This window comes from Eucyclogobius newberryi, unplaced genomic scaffold, assembly GCF_026437365.1.
Source record: "Eucyclogobius newberryi isolate DKJ021-1_F unplaced genomic scaffold, fEucNew1.0.hap1 SCAF_13, whole genome shotgun sequence".
Lineage (NCBI taxonomy): Eukaryota > Metazoa > Chordata > Actinopteri > Gobiiformes > Gobiidae > Eucyclogobius > Eucyclogobius newberryi.
In genome coordinates, this window is record NW_027315757.1 from 18,909,787 (window position 1) to 18,934,408 (window position 24,622).

General features: G+C 43.4%; 1 protein-coding gene across 1 annotated transcript; it reads right to left on the reverse strand.

Annotated features, from left to right (window-relative positions):
- Positions 1-877: 877 nt before the first annotated feature.
- On the reverse strand, positions 878-24,419 carry LOC140358137 (F-box/LRR-repeat protein 19). Its single transcript, XM_072442811.1, has 13 exons — positions 24,049-24,419; positions 22,309-22,527; positions 19,663-19,806; positions 19,246-19,332; positions 18,249-18,518; positions 17,863-17,895; positions 16,491-17,024; positions 15,190-15,410; positions 11,974-12,321; positions 10,792-10,955; positions 9,079-9,240; positions 5,176-5,397; positions 878-4,564 (listed from the first exon to the last, which is right to left on the reverse strand). Exons 2-13 carry the CDS (start codon positions 22,510-22,512, stop codon positions 4,356-4,358), a joined length of 2,598 nt encoding a protein of 865 aa, XP_072298912.1. The 5' UTR covers positions 22,513-22,527; positions 24,049-24,419; the 3' UTR covers positions 878-4,355.
- Between the last annotated feature and the right edge of the window lie 203 nt (positions 24,420-24,622).

Consider the following 24,622-nt stretch of genomic DNA (forward strand, 5'->3'; position numbering starts at 1 on the left):
CAAATACATTCATAGCAAAAATAACCAGATATTTTGGATTTCCATAATGTCAGTTTATTGGCTTTTCTATGACGTTCTTCCTTTATGTTGTAAATGAGCGTCACGAAAATAGAACGTGGTAAAGTCTCTGATATATTTGTAGATACAATTAAAACAACATTTTTTTTTTTCAAATGTTGCCACAAATGTAATCTGGTGATACACTACATCTGCTGCATAAACTGGACTCTGTGTTTTGTGTCACTCTGGTTTATCGTCACTAATGCATAGTCCCACACTCGTCACTGTCACTTCGTAGAAAACACGGTTGGTACATATTTTTGGGCGGCAGAGTGGACAGCACCCTCCAGTTCGACTCCCAAACTGACCAGGCCCTTCTGGGTGCGTTTTCCCCCCAGAATCTCAAACCATGCACCAGGTCAAATCCTCCAGCGACTGTTGAGCCAAGCAAACATCTGGAGATCTTTGTGGAACTTCTCACTTTACCTCTGCACTTCAGAGCCAGGAAATCAATTCTTCTTCTCTGCACCACATGGTCCTGGAATAATCTACAAAAAAAATAAATAAATTGGAAGCTGCTTATTGTTGCGTATGTTTTGTCAAAAAGCCCCTGGATGATTGACAGCTCACTCAGTTTAGAGGAAAATTCTAAAGTCATTTGCAAAATCTGGACGCAGCAGGTTCCACGTTCACAGCTGCAGAAGAGGATTTAGTCATCATTGTATTTATTATTAATATGTGTCTGATTATGCGTCACGTTATTGTCGTAATTGTACCGATGCCAAACCAGAAAATCTTCAGAAAGTCTAATTTATGGCATTTATGTCCGATTTCAATTGATCATTTACTACGAAGAACAAGAACAAATTAATGAAAAAGGAGTAAAAACGAACCCATTGCTTTATTAGTGTACAGTAGTCTCTCAAACGTAGCTGCCTTGAGTTGGTCTTTTATGTCTTTTACTTTTTGTTCCAACTTCTTCACGTTTTTCCCCCAAATAATTTTAGTTTCATTTTTTCTTCTTCTTTTTTTCTTTTTTAAATTCCATCGACTCAAACGGAAGAATCATGGACAAAAAATGTAGAAAACAACAAAGAACAAACATGAAAAATGCCCCTTTTTCACAATTCAATCGTAAAAAATAAAAAATATTTGGCAAAAAAGTAAACCACAACGGAGCGACAACAATCCAGTGCATTTTAAGGATATGTTCTGACGTCTGATTGGATAAGAGCCTTACAGATTCAGCGATATCGTCCAATCAGAGCGCTCTGGAAAAGGACTCGCGGCAAGACAAAAAAAAAAGAACAAACTCACAGTGAAAACTCAAAATAGAAAAATAAAAATATAACATTGACCCATTTTTAGATTCGATTATGGCACGAAAACAATGAAAGATATTTACCATCGCCGTGGCAACAGCTAACACACACTAACGCTAACGTGAATTAGCTTTACTGCACCGTGCACGCGAAGAGCTACATTCATCATTCGAGTTTATAACACTTTTTAGAAATCCAATTTAAGAAGAAGGCTACATGCTAAAGGCTAACAAAGCCATTGAGTGCACTTTAGCTAAACATTACGTGATGATTTAGCATTTTTAATTGAAGTAAGTTAAACCATTCTAATTCTAAAACATTCTTTGACACTGCATTTGACGGTTTTGGCAGAATTGCGTATAAAAAGAAGGTTTGAAGCGCAGGAACAGTGCAGTAAAGACAACTCGTCACTCAAAGCTAACGCTGCTAAACATGTCAAATTTTAAGCTTTTTTTGTTTGTAAGATTACCCACAATCCCCCTCTCTCTCTCTCAGTGCGCAGCCAGTTCACACATTTGCAAAAATAAAATAAAAAACAAACAAAAAATATTACAACTAAATCCAAAGAAATGCATCAAAAAGATTTACAAAAAATATGTTACACTGAACAGGAGGTTTTTGTGTTTTTTACAAAATGGACATGGATTCAAAACCAAAGCAGGAATGTCTCACACGGAAACAAATAAATACAAATGATCCTGAGAAAAAATTAAGAACATAGTAATAAACGAGGCTCAGTTTGGGCCGAAAACACGACGTAAACGTGAATGAAATGCCCCGCGCCCCCGGCTCCACTAAACTCTGGAATATTCCGTCATTTCTCTATTATATTATCATCATTATTAACAAAAGAGGCATGTGGTGTGATTTTTAGGACGGAAAGGATGTTTACAATCATGGTAAATACTGTATATTGTTGCTGACGAGATCGTTTCAGTGTAATACCTAAGTGTTGAATGCGTTTCAATGGAATATTTGAATAAGAAAACCGTTTACACAGGAAATTGTCCCGACGAAAAACAATCTGCACATTGTAGTAAATAAATTGCAGTTTGAAATACTGGTCGTGTTTCGCCAGGTCAGATTTCAGTGAATTTGAGCTCCTGATAATGATGGATTTCTGACCATAACACTGCATTTTTACTTTAAATATAAGATGTAATGCAAACGGCGAGAAACGCATTCGCTTAACGTTGAGTTAAAGTATATTTTGTCACATTTATTAACGTATAATTATGCCCTTAATGAGGAAAAGTCATCGACCTCCTCTAAAACTCTCTGAACGTCGTTTCACGCGATGACGGTTTTATTTCAGTCGCTCTGGAAGTGGAAAAGAACAAAGAGAGAACTCCGACTCGCTCCGGCTCCACAGGTGAAACTAACGCTCGCTTTTTGAACAAATGAAATGTTAAGAGTCAAAAAGGTGCACTGCGTAAAATGTTTGATTCACGTCTGATTGTCTCGAGGTTTAATGCTGCAGAATCGTGTTCCAATATCTAAAAATACAATACTTAATGTGGTATGATTTACTGATGGAGCTACAGTTTTGTCGTTTGTTTTAGGCAAAGGGAACGTGTTCAGTTGTTTCCTGGTGAGGCGTTAAAAAACTGAAGTGTCCGATCTGCTCCATAGATTTCTCTGGGACATTATTGTGTCCAAATGCATGTTTCTCACACAGAGACATAAAGATCAGGCCTTAAAGTATTTGTAGTAGTAGTTTTTGTGTCTGACGTGTCAACAAAATGAAGCAAGACATTTAAAACTGGTTCTGTCCATCTTTCAGATTTAAATGTCCCAAATTTGTGACATTCTGGTCGTTTTTACACATACATTCTTACTTTTGTGGGCGTAAACTTTCCCTGTTCACCTGCAGGGTCTCCAGGTTTGTGAAGATCGAGGTTTGACACAGAAACTGTTGGTAAAATGGATTTGGTTCTTACAAACATCACGTGTAATACATGGTTTACTGTGTGTTTCGAGAGGAACCTGTGAGTCCACCTCTAATTAGGGACGTTGGGATGATCAGGTGAATCAATAATCGTGATTATTCAGGTCAAAATATAATTGTGAGATCCATAAAATAATAATCGGGACAATTCAACATTAGAACTTTTTTATCTGCGCGTTTTTGTCACATTTAGCCATTTTGTCTTTCAGAAAGTTTGATTTAATTAAGTTGATTTCACTTTTGTTTTGTCCCTTCGCACTAATGCTGTGGAACATCCCAGGCGAAGCGCTAACATCTCCATGGAGACGATCAGGTTAAAGTTACACAGTGCAGCTTTGAGATTCAGAAAACTCTAATATGACTAATATGATTTCCCCACGCGTTTTACGTCCAGAACCAGAGCGAGGCGCAGCTCCAGAACGTCATCTGAAACCGTCAGAAAAGCAGTATTATACCGTTAAAATCAACCATCACCTCTGAATGGTGACGGCTGCGATTGGCCCGGCTGGAGACTGGGCCGTGCGACGTGATTGGCTGATACGGCTGATAGTGAGGACAGGGCATGCGTCGTGATTGGCTGGAGGAGGATGATGACGTCATTTACAGTAAACTACAGATATTTACAGGACGATATGTACAAGTTCAGATGGCGACGACAAAGCGACGACTTTTCTGCTTTTATTTTCCCTGTTTTTACCCCAAAAAAAAAACAGACACACAACGAGCTGCAGGGCACACGAGAACCAGGTCTAAAGCAAGACTAAAGCAGGTCTAAAGCAGGACTAAAGCAGGTCTAAAGCAGGACTAAAGCAGGACTAAAGCAGGTCTGAACCCATCGTCCTGGGCTAAAGTTGTCTAAAAAAATTCTAAAAGCGTGTTTGAGTCTAAACTAAACGTGGCCTTTAGCTCGTTGTGTCTCTGCTTCGTCCAAACTCAGAGACAAACTGCTCCAACACCTGATAAATATGTACAGGAAGTGACATCACGGCGTTTCCTCTCTGTATTCGGCCACTCACAATAACCATAATAATAAATACTGTCAGACGCAGTGCATGGGGGGAAATGCAGGCGCAGTAGTGTCGTCTTTAGCTGTTCTTTAGCAGCGTCCTGTCGTCGGGCGCACAGGAAGTGGCGGAGGCGGGACAGGAAGGGGCGGGCGGCGCAGAGGATGATGGGAGATGTAGGAGCTGAGCCGTGTCGGAGGAGAGCTGAGGACAACAGCGCAGGTCCACGGTCTGAAGAGACGAGCAGCGGCGGAGCAGAGCCACGCACTGCTCCGAGAGCCGGACGCAGCCTGAGGAGTCAAACAGGAGATTTAGAACACGGACTGAGGCCGGCCCATATATCGGCCCGATATAGGAAACATTTTGAATATCGGCCATCAGCTGTCTTTTTGTCATCATGGCCAACTTGTGATCAGGCACTATTTGGGCGGCTATAGCCAGAAGGACCCCTGGAGACCCCCTTCAGATGCAGGCTCTGCTCACAGCTCAGAAATGTGTTTTGACTTGAAATGTTGCACTTTAAATTGCACGTTTAAAATAAATGATCATGTAATGTTCTGTTTGCATTTTTCATAAATATCTTAATTGAACATTGAATATTTAATAATTAAATACTTATTACTGCTATATTATTTTATTGATAAGAAAATTGTCCATCGGTCGTAGAAAACACCTTTTGGTCGACAGGGAGGGGCAGAGAGCAGGCACAGGTGAGGGAGGGGCTGAGAGGTGAGGAAGGGGCAGAGCGCAGGCACAGGTGAAGGAGGGGCTGAGAGGTGAGGGAGGGGCAGAGAGGTGAGGGAGGGGCAGAGAGGTGAGGGAGGGGCTGAGAGGTGAGGGAGGGGCTGAGAGGTGAGGGAGGGGCAGAGAGCAGGCACAAGTGAGGGAGGGGCTCTCTGACCTGTCAGACTGAGGTGTGTGAGCCTCTCTCTGAGCGGAGAAAGCCCTGAGGTGAGTGTGACGATGCTCTGGTCGGACAGTAGGGGGCAGTAGCTCAGGTCCAGCCTCTGCAGGTGCGGCGTGTAGCGCAGAAGCAGACGAGATGCAGCGTCCGTCAGCTCCAAACCGGCCAATCGCAGCTCAGTCACGCCTTGGAACCGCCCACCTCTGCTGTCGCCATGTGCTGTCGGCCAATCACAGAGGAGCACACAGTCAGAACAGGCCCACATGCCCTCAATATAGGTACGAACCCACTTTACCGTGGGCTCAGAGTAATGAAAAGAGCTTAAAATCTCATTGCAGTGAAAATCTAGGGTGCTGGGAATGCGCGTTACATGTGTAATACATGTGTGATTGATACATGTGAAGCTGTGAAGAGTTTAACAAGAACTAGTTCTCTAAAAGGTGCTGTTGTCGAATGAAAACCTTTAGTCTCAATGAATCAGTTCCAGGACCAGACTTAACAAAGGGTTGCAAAGACTATAATCTTACGTTAAGAGTCATTATGTAAACCCGACTCTGCTCTGAATGTTTCAGAATCAGAATCAGAAAAAGGTTTATTATTATTATAACAGAGAAGGAAGGGTGTTTCTATCCCTTATGTCTCAGGACTGTCGGAAAAAATTAAAATAATTTTTAGACAACACAAAATTCCTGTTTATTTTAAAACATGCAACACTTAAAGACAGTGGTCCCCAAACTTTTGGACTCGAGGGCCACATCAGGTTCTAAAATTTGGCCGAGGGGCCGGGCCAGGAAAATATGGTGTGTTTGTGTGAACTAATGAATTATTATAAATTACACGCAAGATTTGACCTGTAACTTGTAACAAAGCAACAAATGCAAGGCTCAATGTACAAATTGTTTTCCAAATGCATTAAATAATGATTAATTATCTACTGTCTTCTACTGTCCACAAGAGTCTTCTACTGTCCACAAGAGTCTTCTTCAATGTGTCAAACACTTGCGCTTCCTGCTTGATTGGCCCAGGTGGCCGTTTGTGGTGAATTTTATTTTCTGCGCGCCATAGATTTTCTTGTGCGCGCAGTGCACTAAGTGCGAGCAGTGCACTAAGTGCGAGCAGTGCACTAAGTGCGAGCAGCTTAAAGGGAACAGTGGCCATCTCTTGGGGAAATGTGGGCATTACAGGCGAAAGGTAAAATGAACGGCCAGCCACAGTATCGTGAGTTTGAATCCCGACTCCGACATTTGCTGCATGTCCTCCTTTCTCTCTCATCATTCCCCTTCCTTTCTTTCTCATTCCATCTACTGTCTAATAAAGCCTATGGTAAAAAAAAAACAAAAAAAATAATAATACATTTTTTAATATAACTTGGACAAGCTTGGCGGGCCGGATTGAAAGGCCCAACGGGCCGGATGTGGCCCGCAGGCCGTAGTTTGGGGACCACTGGTTTAAGACAAAGACAGGACAAGATGCCGATGCAGTTTACTCTATCCCAGGGGTGGGCAAACTGCGGCCCGCGGTCCTGTTTGTCTTTATAATCCGGCCCGCCAAAAAGCCCAAGTAATATTTAAAAAAGTAGAAAACACAGTAAATTATATTATTTTTATTTTTTTTGCCCTTTGGCATCTGTCTGCACTTGTATCCTTAATAAATATGACGTGAAATGAATTAAATAATAGATTCAATAGCCTATATGTGACAGAAAAGTGATATTTTATTTTATATTTAATTTTTGGGAAAAAAATAAATAAAAAAATCACACCAATGATCGCGGGCCGGCCCTCCGCTACTTGCCTTGATTCGAATATGGCCCTCGGAGGAAAATAATTGCCCACCCCTGCTCTATCCAATGCAGTGAAGAAAATTGTAAAGCGTGGTACAAAGGAGAGACTAAACAGCCACTTCAGCACAGAAGACATGCAAGTTCAGGACCACAGAGCGCCGTGCATCTTCATCTTAAATCCACTAATCACTCTCTCGAAGACAGTGAGGTGAAGATTCTAAGCAGGGAAAAAGATGCTTTGAAAAAGGAGTTAAAGAGGAAATCTTAAATAGAAATGGTGGTTTAAGATTCAACCTTCCGGTCGTTTATAATGGAGTTTTGAATCCCTGGAGATAGAGACGCCCAGGGCATTTGGATGTTAATCAGGTACTCAGTGAGGAGGGAGCGAAAGCCAGGTTACCATAGGAGGCTGATAGACCATTAATGGGCTCATTGTAAACAAAGAGGATAGTTTGATAGAAAACAAAGAGGTTTAGTTTCTAGTGAAACCAAAAACACCCTTTATCAGGAAGTCCCGCCCAGTGGGCAGGGCCAACTCAGAGTAGGATAAATATTGGAGTTCCTGGTCTTGATTGGCAGATTGAGAATGACTCAATTGGATAAGAGTCGAAACGTGTAATTTTTCCTTCAAAACAAAGTCCAGATGATACAACAGAATCTTTCTACAATGGAACACTCCTGGACGAATGAGGGATTACACCGACAACTTGAAAGAAGGTTGTTTGTATTATTTTCAAATTTATTACAAAGCATTATTATAATAAATTATAAAAGCACATGTACATAAGGATTCACAGCATTTTCCATGACACTCAAAAAATTGAGCTCAGGTACATACTTTTTCCTCTAATCATCCTTGAGATGCTTCTACAACTTGGAGTCAACCTGTGGTGAATTCAGTCGATTGGACATGATATTTAAAAGCACACACCTGTTTATAAGGTCCCACAGTTAACAGTGTCAGAGCACAAACCAAGACATGAAGTGGAGGGAACTGTCTGTAGAACAGATCTGGGGAAGGAACAGAAACATTTCTGCAGCATTGAAAGTTCCTCTGAGCACAGTGGACTCGATCATCTGCAAATTGAAACACTGAAACCACCAAGACTCTTCCAGAGCTGGGCCCGGCCAAACTGAGCAATCGGAGGACAAGGGCCTTAGTCAGGGAGACCAAGAACCCTCTGACTCTGACAGATCTCCAGCATGTCTCTGTGGAGAGAGGAGAACCTTCCAGAAGAACAACCATCTCTGCAGCACTCCACCAATCAGGCCTGAGTGGCAGAGTGGCCAGACGGAAGCCACACCTCAGTAAAAGAAACATGACTCAGTAAAAGAAACATGACAGCCTGAAGGACTCTCAGACCATGAGAAACAAAAGTCTCTGGTCTGATGAAACAAAGATTGAACTCTTTGGCTTGAATACAAGTGTCATATCTGGAGGAACCCAGGCACCGCTCATCACCTGGGCAGTACCATCCCTACAGTGAAGCGTGGTGGTGGCACTGTTCAGAGACATCCTTGATCAAAACCTGCTCCAGAGGCTCTGGACCTCAGACTCGGGCGAAGGTTCATCTTCCAACAAGACAACGACCCTAAGCACATGGCCAGGAGACCAAAGGAGTGGCTACAGGACAACTCTGTGAATGTCCTTGAGTGGCCCAGAGGCCAGATTTGAACCCAATTGAACATATATGGAGAGATCTGAAAATGACTGAACCGACACTCATCATCCAACCTGATGGAGCTTGAGAGATTCTGCAAAGAAAAATGGGAGAAACTGTCCAAAAAGGTGTGTCAAGCTTGTAGCATTAAACACAAAAAGACTTAAGGCTAAATGTATCTAATGCCAAAGGAGCTTCAACAAAGTATTGAGCCAAGGCTGTGAATACTTATGTATGTGATTTTTTTTTTCCCCACTAAGTTTGCTCATTCAAAGAACCTTCTTTCATGTTGTCATTATGGGGTATTGTTTATAGGAATTTTGAGGCAAATAATGAGTTTAATTAATTTTGAAATAAGTCCATAACATGCCAAAGTGTGGAAAACGTGACGCAAAGATGCGCTGTATGTTAAAGGAGACTGGTGGAACTCTAGTTGCCTTAGGGGGCGGGGCTTACCTATGCGAGCCTCGGGGGGCGGAGCCAGCAGCTCCTTCAGGTGAGAGTCCTTCAGGTCCTCGACTCGACTCAGATCCAGCAGCTTCAAACACGGACAAACTGTGAGACTCAGTGCAGACACCGACGACCAGAGGCACCCGGAGAGAACCAGCTGCTCCAGACCTGAAAGAGAGTCAGAGAGTTAGACCAAAGACCAGAAACAGACCAGAAACTAGACCAGAAACTAGACCAGAAACTAGACCAGAAACTAGACCAGAAACTAGACCAGAAACTAGACCAGAAACTAGACAAGAAACTAGACCAGAAACACCTGGAGAGAACCGCTGCTCCAGACCTGAGAATGTTCGAAAAGAGTCCAAAGATGTGATTGTTGTCAGTTTTGGGCCGTGTTCTAACTGTTCCCTCATCAAAAACACACCTGAAGTAGCATTTATCTTCATTCACACTAGTTTGATTAATCCTGGTTAGAAAATCCTCCCTCTCCCTCCAAGCGTCAAAAACACTTTGTTCTGAATCTCGTCGATATCTGGCGTTTTCTCGATCTGTGATGCGGCTCTGAGAATCTTCTGCTGTTTTCAAGTCCATAAATCATCTCCAGACTTCTCCCGTCTAATCATGATTGGCACAACTGTGTGCTGAGACCAGGAAGTAAACCAGCTCTGTATTCTGTAAAATGGTTATGGTTGGCATTAGATTAGACCCCAGCTGGCTTACGGAAGTCAGAATTCCAATATGGCGGCGACCGAAACGGAAGTTACTGGCCTCAACATGGCGGCGACCAATACCGGTCCCGCTGATACAGCTCAATAATTTTCTCTCTTGGGTCCAAATCCACTCTCTCTCCCTGACCTTAACCCTGACCCTAACCCTGACCCTAACCCAGTGTCTGAAGCGTATCGAGGGCCGCCATATAATTATTGTGTTTTTGGGTCGCCACAAGGGCCACCATATTGGAGCCAAATCTGACTTCCATGAGCCAGCTGATGTCTGATCTAGTGCTGATCAAATGTTTATCTTAAACTGTTGAGTGTTGGGGCCATCTAATGGCTGCAGAGGGAATTACACAGCAAGTCCCATGGGAAACCGCAGAGATCCAAATGTAATTTAGCTTGTTATAAAATTAAATGTATATTTTTACTTCTAAAACATGAGATGCCAAACTAAAAGTACTCAAGAGCATGTTTAAAGGCTAATCATAATACAAACAATGCATGATATGTAGCCTTTAAGCTTTAAGATTAATATGAAAAAACCAAAGTAAGAGTGAGAAGGAGAAATGTTTGTAGACTTGTATTTCGTACATTTCTTTAAAAAACAAATACAATTCTAGAGTGTGAACTCAAACTATTGTTTTAATCATTTATTTAGGAGATGGTTTACTCCTGGCTCAGACTGTACAAACATTGGAGGAGAACACTGAGGTTAGCTCAGACGGCTGCTCTTTCTTCTCTTTGCAAAAGCAGTCGCACCTGCTCTGCGTTCAGTCTGAGCGAGGAGGGACATTGTTTGAACTGATTGGTTCATGTTGCAAACAGCGTGAAAGTTTGGTCGTTCATTCATCATTCATTCATTTTCTACAGCCTGTTCACATTTGGGGTCTCGTGTGACTAGAGCCTATCACAGTGACTTTGGGCCTTAGGACAGGGGCCAGCTCATCACAGGGTCAACAATAGGATTAGTTTGGTCGATAAGGTGCACAGAGCAGAGTCTTACCCTGTAGGCGGTTGAGCAGCCACATGAGCTGCTTCTTGGAGATGTTTGTGGAGCCCAGGTTCAGTGAAACTGGCTGCCGTCGAATGATTCCACTGAGCATTGGAGCCGTGATGGAACGCTGCCGACTGAGGTCGATATGAGACCACAGACGCTTGTCACAGCACCTGAAACACAGACTCTAGTTAAAAACACTCTTCTCTTGTTTCTCTAAAAACTCTCAAAGCACTCAGAAAACTTAGATAAAAACCCTGAGAGTTTTACAACGATCTTGATCTACATCAGAACATCCAAGACTACAAGTTAATACTACATTAAAGTGTAACTAAACCAAACCTTTGTAAGCTGATTAAAGGTACTGTGTACATGTCCGGAGCCCCATTCAGAGACTCAGTCTAACCTGGGAATTTACCTGCATTTATCCAGAGCAGGGACTGTGTGAATGAAGCCAGAACTGAGATACATTTTGGATCTGGTCTTTTCCCTGGTAAATCACCACGACTAAAGCAGGGAAGGTGTGTCAACAAAGCCAGAACAATGTCTGTGCCACTGGTTGTTTCTTTGGTTACAAGCTTGTTTCCACGGTTACACTGTGCAGTTAAGTTGTATTTTCCTTAAATTTAAATGATGCAGCTCATTTTAATAGTGATAGAATACAGAGAGACAAATGCCAGTGTGAACAGAGCAAACCAGGCAATGTTCTGGACCTGAAGCCTGTGAGTGAGGTCAGAGGTCAGAGCCGGGTGCACTACAGCCCTGTCCCAAGACTGGCTGAAAAGGGCTTGTGAGCTGCATAATTTTTAAAATGAATGAAATGGAATTTAACTGTAACTTGTAACCATGGAAACCAAACTCATAGCCAAAGAATATAGCAGTGGTCTGGCTTTATTCACACTGCTGTGGCAAAAGGCAGGTACATTCACAGTTAAGGCTGCGTGTGTGAATGGGGCTTTAGAAAATGCACTAAAACAGATGTTTTTATCATCAAAAGAGTTCTGTGTTTTTTTCCTTTGTATTGAAATAAGAGTTTGAAATGTTTCTGACGACACAGTGACGTTACCATAGAACGCATGTTGCTATGGCGACGTCAGACATATGTTGCTATGGCGACGTCACAGACATATGTTGCTATGGCGACGTCACAGACATATGTTGCAATGGCGACGTCACAGACATATGACGTACCAGCGGCTCCAGGTGCGGCACACTCTCATGCACACGCACAGCTCTCGGTGGCTCAGGTGAGCGAACACTCGGACCCAGGTGTCTCTGTGGAGGATGTGGGCGTGTCCCGTCGTCAGGGGCAAAAGCGAGGGCTCGGGGCAGTGCGGGGGAGGCTTCACCAGGTGGCGCTCTAGAGGGCGAGGTGGTCTGGGAGCACAGGGAGGCGCTGGAGGCCTGCAGCGAGGCAGCGGCAGAGAAACGCCTCCAGAGCCATTAGACACTGGGCCGCCATTGGACGAGGGCAGCGAGGGGGCGGAGCCGAGGCGAGCACTGGAGCCTGAAGGTTTACTGCGTAACTTCGACCGGCTCCTGGAGAAGAGAGATAATCATTCAGAAGATTTACAGAGGTCCCACGCTTTGCAAGGATCCAGGATGTTTTAGATAAAGAAGTGATAAGAGTAGTAATAATAATAATAATAAATATAGCCGCAAGCGGCAATGATCGGCCCTCGCCACGCCGCCGCCACACCGCCGCCACGCCGCAAGAGGAGGGGGCGCTAACGCGCCCCAATTGTCCTTTTATTACGCCTACTGCTGAATCTGTGACGCTGTCACATCTTCTCCCCTTTGTTTTACCATCAAAAAGCTATTTTATTTTGAATTCTTGGCAAAATGTGCGGCTTTGCCGCACAGACACCGTGACTCTTTGAATGAAAATGTGGATAACTTTTGATGGTCCACCCCTGAAGATGAGTCCCACCAAATTTCAGGTTAATAGGGCTGACGCCCTGGGAGGAGTTTGTGAAAGTCTAAAGTGTAAACATGTTCTGGCGATTTCCCCATTGGAATAACATGAAAGGTTTCGGTCATCGTTGGGCAACGCCATAACAATTATGACATGGGTCTCATTGACTTTTTTGATGGGGATGCTAAAATTGAGTTGTGTGTCAAATTTCATATAATTTCGCAAAACTAAACATTTAACCTCCATATAAAATCTGTAGGGGGCGCTGTGGCGCCAAATGAATTTATTTCACTTCAAGTAGGTTTAGGGCAAAGAGTTTAACAACTGATTCTAATTTGATGCAATTCGGACTTTATCTGCGCAAACGGCAGAAATTTTAAATATGGGAGATTTCTGAAATTTTAGTTACAGTTTGCGGCTTCGCCGCACAGAGACCGTGAGAGGTATCAATGTAATTTGGATAACTTTTGATGTCCCACTCCTCAGTAGCATTTTCACCAAATTTCAGCTTTTTAGGGCCAACGCCCTGGGAGGAGTTCGTAAAAGTACGACGTTTGGAAAAACTCCGAAGTCATGTTTAGCCATTTTTGAAGCAATATGGCCGACATTTGGTTCGGGGGACGGCGTTGCCGTAATAATATTTTTTACTTCTCTTGTCACCATCTACCTCTGCGCCAAATTTCATGATTCTACGATCAGATTTTTTTTGGGTCATTTCCCATCTCTCAATGCATTTTTGGTACATTTGGTGGCGCTGACGCGCCAATTTTTTTTATTTTAGAAAAGGGAAATAGCCAGAATGTAGAGAGGCACGATTTTTAGAGGTGTGCAAATTTTTGTGACTTTTCGTCAATGTTCACTGGGTGAAAAATAGGGGGGTTGGTCCCGAGAAGAAGAAGAAGAAAGAAAGAAAGAATAATATTCCGATGCGAAAACAATGTTTCCCATTTTTCAAATATCATAAACTATACATTTTCGGAAAGCGCTCGAGCTTTCCTACCTCATGGTGTGGGTCCCTGGTCACTGACGGGTACTTTCGATAATTTTGAGTGGGCTCCGCCCACTTTGTGTTTTTGGCCCTCTATACAGTAATAATGTTCAATTTTTGCATTACATGCTTATATGCACGGAACATGCAAGAGATGGGGAACGTATTCGTGAGCTACTTAGCGCAAATGAGTGCTTTATATGGGGATGACGACCGCTTCGCGGTCGTCATCCCAATGTAAAGTGCTCGTTTAGTGCGAACTTTTGCACGGGCTTCGCCCGTTTACAACGGTAATGTTCCATTTTCCTACAACTAATTAGTATGCACGGGGCGTGCATGAGTGGAGGAGTGCGTTAGTGAGTGTTTGGAAGTGGGCGAGCGCTTCGCGCTCGATTTCGTGCGCACTTACGAGATTAATAGGCCTCTCGCCAGCTTGTGGCGCTCGGGCCTAATAATAATACATAAGCGCTTTTTAAGGGACTCAAAGACGACATCCACAATTACATGACCAGGGGTGTCAAGATTATTCAGTTCATTGATATTGGTGATTATTTCAGTTACAATATGTCATAAGAACTAAAGAATCATAATTGTGAGAATTGAACGCAGCAAAATTTTGTTCAGGTGAATCTATTCACCAAAAAAGTAAGACTAAAGGTAAAGTGTTTATTTATTTATTTCAAATCAGGCTGTTTATGTGAAAATATAATATTTTCATTCATAAGTTTTGGTCAATTATGAATAATCGTACTGGCTTATACACTGCCCTTTTCCCATGTTTCGACAAATAAGATGTAGTCTATGGCTTTACCCTAATTACTTTTTTATTTATTTCTTCCTCCAGTTTTTCCAGGACGCATGAAACCCTGGGACAATAACAACTGTTTACATAATGCTATTTGGCAACTGTAAAGAAGACAAACATATACTACAGACACAGGGAGATAGTATGGAGCGAGTTAGGGAAAATAATAGATTCAATTAAAAAAAATCAATTGGAAAGCCCATATTCAGTACTATATACTTAAAAAATATGAAAAAGTATTGCAGTGATAATCAAGGCAACACAAAGCCACGCCCTGGTATTGCCTTATTTAATACACTCTGCGGACATTTGGGGAATAACTACAAAACATCAATGCAACCATTCATTATGTACAAAAAAAAAATAATAAGACAAATACACAATGTTTCCAAGAACCCGTTCTCTAATTATATATTCGAAATACTTGAACAAAAAATATTAGATACATTTTCAGACGGTGCAAGTAATGCAAAAAGAAAAACATAAACAAGCAAAGAACCATATGTTTGTGTCTCTGTCTGTGGCATTAAACTGTGGAATAATATGAAAGAGGAATAGAAATTAAGCTTTCATACGATATAAATCTGAAGAAACGGGATGAAATGTGTTGTTACAACCAGATGAAAAGAGCCAGTGAAGCCTGATATTTGACAGCAGTGCAGATTGTTTTGGCCCCGACACTGCGCTGCGATTGGTTACCTGGCGCTGGCCTTGGCCCCGCCCCCCGAGGCCGTGCTGTGCCTGTGATTGGTCGTTGAGTTCTCCTTCTCGCCGCCCGCGCCGGCGCCGCGGCGTCCGTTCCTGGAGTCGGCGCCATTGTTCCGCTGCTTCGACGCGAACACCTCGTGCGGTCCGGACGCAGACATCTGATTGGACGAGAGCGGCGAGGGGAGGGACGACTTCCGGTCTCTGCGCTCCTCCTGAAAAACGGATCAAAGTTCTTTTTAAAAATCGCCCTAGCGTTCATCTGACGGAGCAGGTCTGAAAGTGTGGTCTGATCAGTGCTTCTAATATTCTTGTAGAACTTTAAATTTTAACTTTACATATACATATTCACATATTCATGCGCAATTACTGTCGTAATCACATGCAATGGTACTTATGTATTTATTTATTTGTCTATGGGAGTTTTTGTTTATAGGAGATCTTCTACTGAAAGTGTTTTTCAGACTTCCTATAAGTGATCTGTTCTTCTGTATCTACCTCTGTATCTTCCTGCGTTGCACCAATGAAATTTCCCCATGTGGGACAATAAAGGATTATCTTATCTCATCTTATCTTATCTTACATTCTAGTTCTCCTGTTTCTCTAATTATGACTCTATTTATGTGGTAAATATTAATCAATTTTACATCTGTGAAGTTGCCGTTTGAGTAGACATTTTGAAGAATAAAACCTTAAAATGTTCCTTAAAATGTTCCTTAAAAAGGAAGTAGAGCCGAGTACAAAATCCCTCTGATGTCATCAACGCGCGAAGTGCCAATGAAAACACAGACAATTTACAGCTAACTGATGATCCACTCTTCTGACAGTTAAACGTTCTACTAAATCAAAGTGTTGTATGGTCATATTTATTGTGAAATCATAACTGTAACAGGAAATGCCCTGTCACGTGATCTGCTCATGTCAAACCAGAAAGTAACATTGTAAACTGTAAAAAATGTTGAGCAAAATCTGAGACATTATTGCGTTCTTAGTCTTAGTCTTAGTGAAGTGTCTGTCATGTGCGCTTTAACCTCCAGGTGGTTTAGTGGCAGTAAAAGACTCAGACATGTGCGATGAGCTACTTTAAACACGGCTTTGATTTGTGTAAAATGTTCACCGTTAATGTGTCTGTATCCATGGGTTCCAGAATGATGAGAAAGTAGGACTGTTGTCATAGCAATTTAACTTTCGAACGGGGAAAAAGTCCTCAAAATGTTGCATGTGACAAAAATAATGTCCTGTGTAAAAGTAAATACTGTCGTTAAAGACTTTATGTGGTGTAAAGTCAAACACACCTCGTCTTCGTCTGTCTCCATGGTTTTCCTCTTGAGCGGCGGCCCCTCCCCCCTCCTCTTGGGCTCCTCCCTCTCCTCTCCGTCGTCGCCTCGCCCGCCCGTCGTGTCGTCTGAGTCGTCGCTGGCGCTGAAGCCGAGCTCGGCCAGTCGTCTCTCTCGCTCCTTTTCCCGTTCTTTTTCTCGCTCTTTCTCGCGCTCTTTCTCACGCTCGCTGTGTTTGCGGTCTCGGTGGGCGGGGCTGAAGGGCGAGGTGGGAGGGCTCGGCGCTCTCTGATTGGCCGCGTCGCTGTCGGAGTCGCTGGAGTCAGACTCAGAGGAGGAAGAGGACGATGAGGACGAGAGCCTTCGCTCCAGCAAACACATGCGTTTGAACCGCTCCAGCTTCTCGCGTTGATGTGAGCGTTGATCCTGATTGGATGATCCTGAGGCCCCACCCCCCGAGGCCCCACCCCCTGAGCCAGACTGAGACGAGCCCTGAGTCCCGCCACCAGAACCTGGGCCAGAACCTGGACCATTCTCCTCCGATTTAGGCTTCTGCGGAGAACCAGAGAACAGGGTCAAACCTGAGTTACTGGTCTTAGTTTAGTCCCGCTCCGGTCATAGTTTAGTCCCGCTCCGGTCTGGTCTTAGTTTAGTCCCGCTCCGGTCTGGTCTTAGTTTAGTTCCGCTCCGGTCTGGTCTTAGTTTAGTTCCGCTCCGGTCTGGTCTTAGTTTAGTTCCGCTCCGGTCTTAGTTTAGTTCCGCTCCGGTCTTAGTTTAGTCCCGCTCCGGTCTTAGTTTAGTCCCGCTCCGGTCTTAGTTTAGTCCCGCTCCGGTCTTAGTTTAGTCCCGCTCCGGTCTTAGTTTAGACCCAGTCTGGTCTTAGTTTAGTCCCGGTCTGGTCTTAGTTTAGTCCCGCTCCGGTCTTAGTTTAGTCCCGCTCCGGTCTTAGTTTAGTCCCGCTCCGGTCTTAGTTTAGTCCCGCTCCGGTCTTAGTTTAGTCCCGCTCCGGTCTTAGTTTAGTCCCGCTCCGGTCTTAGTTTAGACCCAGTCTGGTCTTAGTTTAGTCCCGGTCTGGTCTTAGTTTAGTCCCGCTCCGGTCTGGTCTTAGTTTAGTTCCGCTCCGGTCTTAGTTTAGTTCCGCTCCGGTCTTAGTTTAGTCCCGCTCTGGTCTTAGTTTAGTCCCGCTCTGGTCTTAGTTTAGTCCCGCTCTGGTCTTAGTTTAGTCCCGCTCTGGTCTTAGTTTAGCCCTGCTCTGGTCTTAGTTTAGCCCTGCTCTGGTCTTAGTTTAGCCCTGCTCTGGTCTTAGTTTAGCCCTGCTCTGGTCTTAGTTTAGCCCTGCTCTGGTCTGGTCTTTGTTTAGTCCTGGTCTTTGTCCTGGTTCAGTTCTTACCTTTTTGAGGCGTTTCTCGTGATTTCCTTTGATCTGAAACCGAAACACAAACCTCAGTAACACTCTTGAAAAAGAGATGTTTTTAAACCTGGTCAAATAAAAAGGTCAAATATATATTATGTCCAGATATTCTACAGTTTGAGGTCGTATTGTCCGGCCTGAGAATGAGTTTCAGCTTCCTGTTTCTGGACATTTTGAGGACTTTTCAACAGATAAATATTCAGTTTTAAATTGTTACTTGCCGGTTTCCTCTTTTCAAAAGCCATAAATGTAACTCACTGTTTTGAATGTTCTATATTAATGTTGTGGCAGAAGTTCTTTTTCTTGACAATAATCGTGTTGGTTTATTCGTGCCGACAGACGTTGAAGCGGGTTTATTTCCTGACCTTCTTCTTGTTGCTGTCCGGCGCCGGCTCCTTCTCTTTCTTCCTCTTGTGGCCGTCCTGGCTGCGTCCCTCGGCTCGTCCCTCTGTCGACCTGCCGTCCCCACCTCTGCTCTCCGACCCGCGGCTTCCCTCGGCTCGGCTCTCGTTGCTGCGCAACACCTCGTCTCCTGAAGGGGGCGCTTTCTTCTTGGGCGGCGGGTCGTCAGTGATCTTCCAGCGACCGACTTCGCCGTTGTCGAGCCGGCGTTTGCCCGAGCCGTCGGTCTGGTCCTGGAGACGGGAGTAAGCGTGAGTGTAGGAGTATAAAGTATGAGCCTTGGGAGTGTAACAGAGTGTAACACTACAACAATATAAACATCCAGATAATAATCACAATTATACTAATAATATTGTGATAAAGATTTGTGGAGCAGGACAATACAATGTGAATATTAGGCCAGTCACGCAAATTACTAAATCAACTTATTGGTCAATAAAATAAAAGCAATAACAGCATTTTTGGAGCTCAATATTTATTTATTTATTATCATTAGTGAGGATATTTTTGTTATTTATGTCATAGAAGATAAGATTTGAGCTCTTATGGGTCCAAAGACTCATTATGAACACAAACTTCTGTTTCGTTGAGCTATTCAATTGCTGCAACTCATGTTCTGTAATAAGAATAAAGAGTTGACTGGGATTATCCTGATTTAGTTATTTAGAATTATTATGTCAGTGGCAGTAAGTAGTGTTAGTGTATCTTACTCACTTTGCTGGTCTGGTGTGTAAAAGTACATGTTTTAGACTCACTTTGCTGGTCTGGTGTGTAAAAGTACATGTTTTAGACTCACTTTGCTGGTCTGGTGTGTAAAAGTACATGTTTTAGACTCACTTTGCTGGTCTGGTGTGTAAAAGTACATGTTTTAGACTCACTTTGCTGGTCTGGTGTGTAAAAGTACATGTTTTAGACTCACTTTGCTGGTCTGGTGTGTAAAAGTACATGTTTTAGACTCACTTTGCTGGTCTTGCCCTCCTTGTGGCACTTGGGACACTCCCAACAGTTCGGGATCTCATCGTTAATGATGCCTTCAGCTTTTCCCATCTAAAAGAAACATGATGCAATTTCAACATCTGAATACTTTACAGTCAAATAGTTCTTTATTAAACAAACATGTAACAGCAGTTGTCTGACACAACTAGGTTGTGTCGGGGGTGTTGTCGGGGGTGTTGTCGGGGGTGTTGTCGGGGGTGTTGTCGGGGGTGTTGTCGGGGGTGTTGTCGGGGGTGTGTCGGGGGTGTGTCGGGGGAGTTGTCGGGGGAGTTGTCGGGGGTGTGTCGGGGGTGTTGTCGGGGGTGTGTCGGGGGTGTTGTCGGGGCTGTGTTGGGGGTGTTGTCGGGGGTGTTGTCGGGGGTGTTGTCGGGGATTTCATGCCTTTAAGCAGCTGGGGTGAATTATCTCGTTGCAGATGGTACACTCCATGAGGCAAAGGCTGAACTTGTCGTCGGGGTCGTCTACTGTGTCCTCTTTTCCCGCCTCTCCACAAGTCAGGCAGACGGCCGTGTGCGGCAGAACCGGCTGCAGGAGTCGTCCAGACGACACCGGAGGAGCAGGAGACGACACCGGAGGAGCAGGAGACGACACCGGAGGAGCAGGAGACGACACCGGAGGAGCAGGAGACGACACCGGAGGAGCAGGAGACGACACCGGAGGAGCAGGAGACGACATCGGAGGAGCAGGAAGCAGCGACGGAGAAGGAAGCCGGCCATGGGAGGAGGATGCGACAGGGAGAGGCACAAACACAGATCAGTTTACTCAACTCTAAAACAGACATTAAAAGAACAGAAAAACTCCAAATGTAATTAAAAAGGACTTTGTATGGACTTTTCTTGTGCTTATGGAGAATTCAAAAATATTAAAATGGCCAAATTCTGTTCCATGTGGGACTTCAACACAACAACTTTTAGTGCTACAATTATCAGAATCAGAATAGGTTTATTGCCATTGTCAATGAACAGAATCCACAAACATAGGAACTTGTTACTGGTGATTTGGTGCAACATTAAGCAATTGTTGTAAGAAACATGACCATTTCAAGACTTTTGGCGTTACGACCAGACAACAGTGAAAACCTTTACTTTCATTCATTCATAAGTAAGTAAGTAAAGAAATGACCCTTTGCCGCCTAAATTATTATGTATATAATTCTTACAATTATATTGTGTCCTGAATAATCACAATTATTGATTAACTGAATAATTACTTCCTTTCAAAATAATATATGTGTGAATATTTGTCCCAAAGCTTGGTTGACTTAATTATCAAAATTTACAAAAGTAACAGGCAGTTAGATTATTGGAGAGGATTGAAATGGTTTTTGATTATTTTCTGGACAAATATCTTGATAAATAGGGCATGTTCATTTACAACAGTGAATGTAGCATTTTTCATTGTTTAAACCTAAACCACAGTAATCTGTAGTAAAATAACAATGCTGAGCTATGACATCATTTCTGGATGAAACCAGTGTGCAGTTGCCATGGAAACAGCTCGTTTTTGATGCTCCTCCAAATGAAGTCCATCACATTGAGCTGCAACACGTCTTTTCATGGGATTTTAATTTGACACTTTCTCTTATTATTTAACTGTAGCTTAAACACACGTAAGGTAAACATTTAAGAGTAATTTATGTTTCTCTTTCACTGCACTATTCTTTGGTGGGTAATAAAATCAAGTTTTAACCTAACTGGTATTTGCTGCATCGCACAGGGCTGCGTGTTCTGGACGCTGGACACATTGCAGTGTGTTCACCGTTTCATTCAGACAGTATTAAATATTTGGCAGAACCCACACACTGGTTAGTCACGTAAGTGCAGAAATATGTTTTGGATATTATAGAGATTATTCACACTTTAAGAGGGCCTGGAGGAAGTGTGTTTACACTGCTCTATCATTGGTGAGCGGTTAAACAGGGCTATTAACAACACATTTCATTTATACAATTTTATCATGCAGAGCTGTTCCTTATATACAGTAATTGAGTTTGTCATCATTTCAAATAAATAAAATACCCAAAATCATCCAAATATTGGTAGACCTTAACCATCAACTGCTCTAGATTTTAAAGTCAGTGCCAACATCGGCCTTGAAAATCTGTGGCCATGGGTCTTGAGTTTGTATTCTCACCGCGGTGCAGGTGAGTGTTTATCTTGTGTTTCTGCGTTGTGTATTCTCACCGCGGTGCAGGTGAGTGTGTATCTTGTGTTTCTGCGTTGTGTATTCTCACCGCGGTGCAGGTGAGTGTGTATCTCGTGTCTTTGCGTTGTGTATTCTCACTGCGGTGCAGGTGAGTGTGTATCTTGTGTTTCTGCGTTGTGTATTCTCACCGCGGTGCAGGTGAGTGTGTATCTTGTGTTTCTGCGTTGTGTATTCTCACCGCGGTGCAGGTGAGTGTGTATCTCGTGTCTTTGCGTTGTGTATTCTCACTGCGGTGCAGGTGAGTGTGTATCTTGTGTTTCTGCGTTGTGTATTCTCACCGCGGTGCAGGTGAGTGTATCTTGTGTCTTTGCGTTGTGTATTCTCACCGCGGTGCAGGTGAGTGTGTATCTCGTGTCTTTGCGTTGTGTATTCTCACCGCGGTGCAGGTGAGTGTGTATCTTGTGTCTTTGCGTTGTGTATTCTCACCGCGGTGCAGGTGAGTGTGTATCTTGTTTCTGAGTTGTGTATTCTCACCGCGGTGCAGGCGAGTGTGTATCTCGTGTCTTTGTGTTGTGTATTCTCACCGCGGTGCAGATGAGTGTGTATCTTGTTTCTGCGTTGTGTATTCTCACCGCGGTGCAGGTGAGTGTGTATCTCGTGTCTTTGCGTTGTGTATTCTCACCGCGGTGCAGGTGAGTGTGTATCTTGTGTCTTTGCGTTGTGTATTCTCACCGCGGTGCAGGTGAGTGTGTATCTTGTGTCTTTGCGTTGTGTATTCTCACCGCGGTGCAGGTGAGTGTGTATCTTGTGTCTTTGCGTTGTGTATTCTCACCGCGGTGCAGGTGAGTGTGTATCTTGTGTCTTTGCGTTGTGTATTCTCACCGCGGTGCACTGGCGCAGCAGGCAGGACTGCTTCATCCTTCCAGGTCCTCCAAACTTCTTCATGTCTTTGCAGAAGTGACACTCTCCGCACTCAGTCCGGAGACAGGCCTGACACCGTCTGCAGCGCGTTCTCCTCCTGCGAGCTCCACCTGCTCCTCCGCCCACACCCCCTGCCCCCACCGGAGGGCCTTTAGCGCCGGACATCACGCCCCCGGTCAGCTACAGACATAAAAGTATAACAAAACGTAAAGAACACCGGACATCACGCCCCCGGTCAGCTACAGACATAAAAGTATAACAAAACGTAAAGAACACCGGACATCACACCCTGGTCAGCTACAGACATAAAAGTATAACAAAACGTAAAGAACACCGGACATCACACCCCGGTCAGCTACAGACATAAAAGTATAACAGAACGTAAAGAATACTGGACATCTCGCCCCGTCAGCTACAGACATAAAAGTATAAAAACGTAAAGAACACTGGACATCACACCCTGGTCAGCTACGGACATAAACAAAAATGACCCTGGACATTTGCCTTTAGTTCTCCAAGCTCAAGACTGGCACTGATGGAAGCAAAGCTGTAAACGAGCTGAAGGAACCACTTTAATATTAAGGCCAGACGACTATTAGACACTTTTGATGCAGGTACAACATGTTAAGAAGTTCTTTTTGGGAACACCTGATGCCAACCATAATCCTCTTCACAAAATCATTAGGGCTGCAATGATTTATCAATTGATCATGACAGTCAGCTATTTAACATTTATTATAGTTGTATTTCTGATTTTCATCAGTAATACGCTTTATTCTGAAATATTCTCCATTTGCCTTCAGTCACATTTCAAAATGTGTTTTAAAAGTCTCAATGTTAATAAGAAATACCGTCAGGTGCAGCTCTAATTGAAAGACATTTTATCTGTTGTAATATGAATAATAGATTCGAGATTGAAAATTGTAATTAGATTTGTTGTCTTATTACAATGTGCTTGTTTCAAGTCTATGCAAATCTGATTGTCAGATTCAACATTGAGCAGTTATATACAAATCTAAAGGAATGTTTAAAATCAAACTGACCAGGGAACCTTTATCCTTATAACTAGAGTTGTTCACAATACTTGCATCCATAGATAAATCTATTTATCATTAGAATCCATCGTAATACCCTGTTACACCTGCGCACTGTCCTTTCATATATTCTACTTTCCCATTGTTTACACCAGAGCTCATTTAGTTCTTCAATCACCTACACTTCATTTATTTCTACATATTTGTTATTAACATTCTGCATTACCCGCTTGGCTTAATTCAGCTACATCATTGTATCAAGTCAGACAAATGTTTGATGAGAATTTGGAGTAAAATAATGTCTGAAATCACTGCCAGCATCGGTTAGCATCTGACAATAATGAACCTGCGGCTAGCGGCTAACGGCTAAAGCATCCTCCACATTTCCATTCACCTGCAACAAACTAAAACAGCCACGACAAAAATGTGACTGGGCATTTTCCACAAACACGTGTCAGCAGCTGCTCCCAGTGTCAGAACATTTACCAACGCAAAGGAAACATTAAATCAAACACCAGATATTTGCGAAAGGCGATAGCGTGCTAACAGGCTAACGTCCGCTTCATTATTACATAAACACATCGCGCATTTTGGCCATTTTAAAGGTTATTACATATTTAAAAAGCACAGAATGGACAGAATCGGATGGACAGAAGGTCAAACTCACCTTTTAATTTTCTGTGGCATGCCCCTGAGACGCTCATTAGAATTTATCCAGTAATTTCTTCACGCAGCTCTTCCTTTAGTTAGCACTTAGCCGCCATTAGCATCACAGTACAATGCAGCGCTCCCATGTTGTTAGCCGAGCGTTAGCAGCCGTTAGCAGCCATTAGCGACGCGGGTCCGAAGCGTCCGAACTGCGGGCTCAAGTCTCCGGTACCGGGCCGAACCAGAGCCACTATCCGTGCGAGGGTCCAGCGGGAAACAGCGTTTCTCTGCCCGGACTCACACACACACACACACCGCACCGCTGCTGCGCCTCAGGGTTGGAGCTGCACAGGACTACAACAGGACTACAGGACTACAAACATGGAGCTGCACAGGATTACAACAGGACTATAACAGGACTATAACGGCACTATAACAGGAATATAACAGTACTATGACAGGACTATAACAGGACTATAACGGGACTGCAACAGGGCTATAACAGGACTACAACATGACTACAGGACTACAAACATGGAGCTGCACAGGACTACAACAAGACTATAACAGGATTATAACGGGACTACAACAAG

What these genes read in the sequence shown, in the direction of transcription:
- LOC140358137 (XM_072442811.1), bottom strand. Translation starts at nt 22,512, where the DNA reads ATGTCCGGCGCTAAAGGCCCTCCGGTGGGGGCAGGGGGTGTGGGCGGA. An exon ending in AGGAGGGCAAGACCAGCAAA is followed by an intron (nt 18,519 to 19,245) that starts GTGAGTCTAAAA and finishes TCCCGTCTCCAG; the next exon opens with GACCAGACCGACGGCTCGGG. An exon ending in GGGGCCAAGGCCAGCGCCAG is followed by an intron (nt 12,322 to 15,189) that starts GTAACCAATCGC and finishes TCTCTTCTCCAG; the next exon opens with GAGCCGGTCGAAGTTACGCA.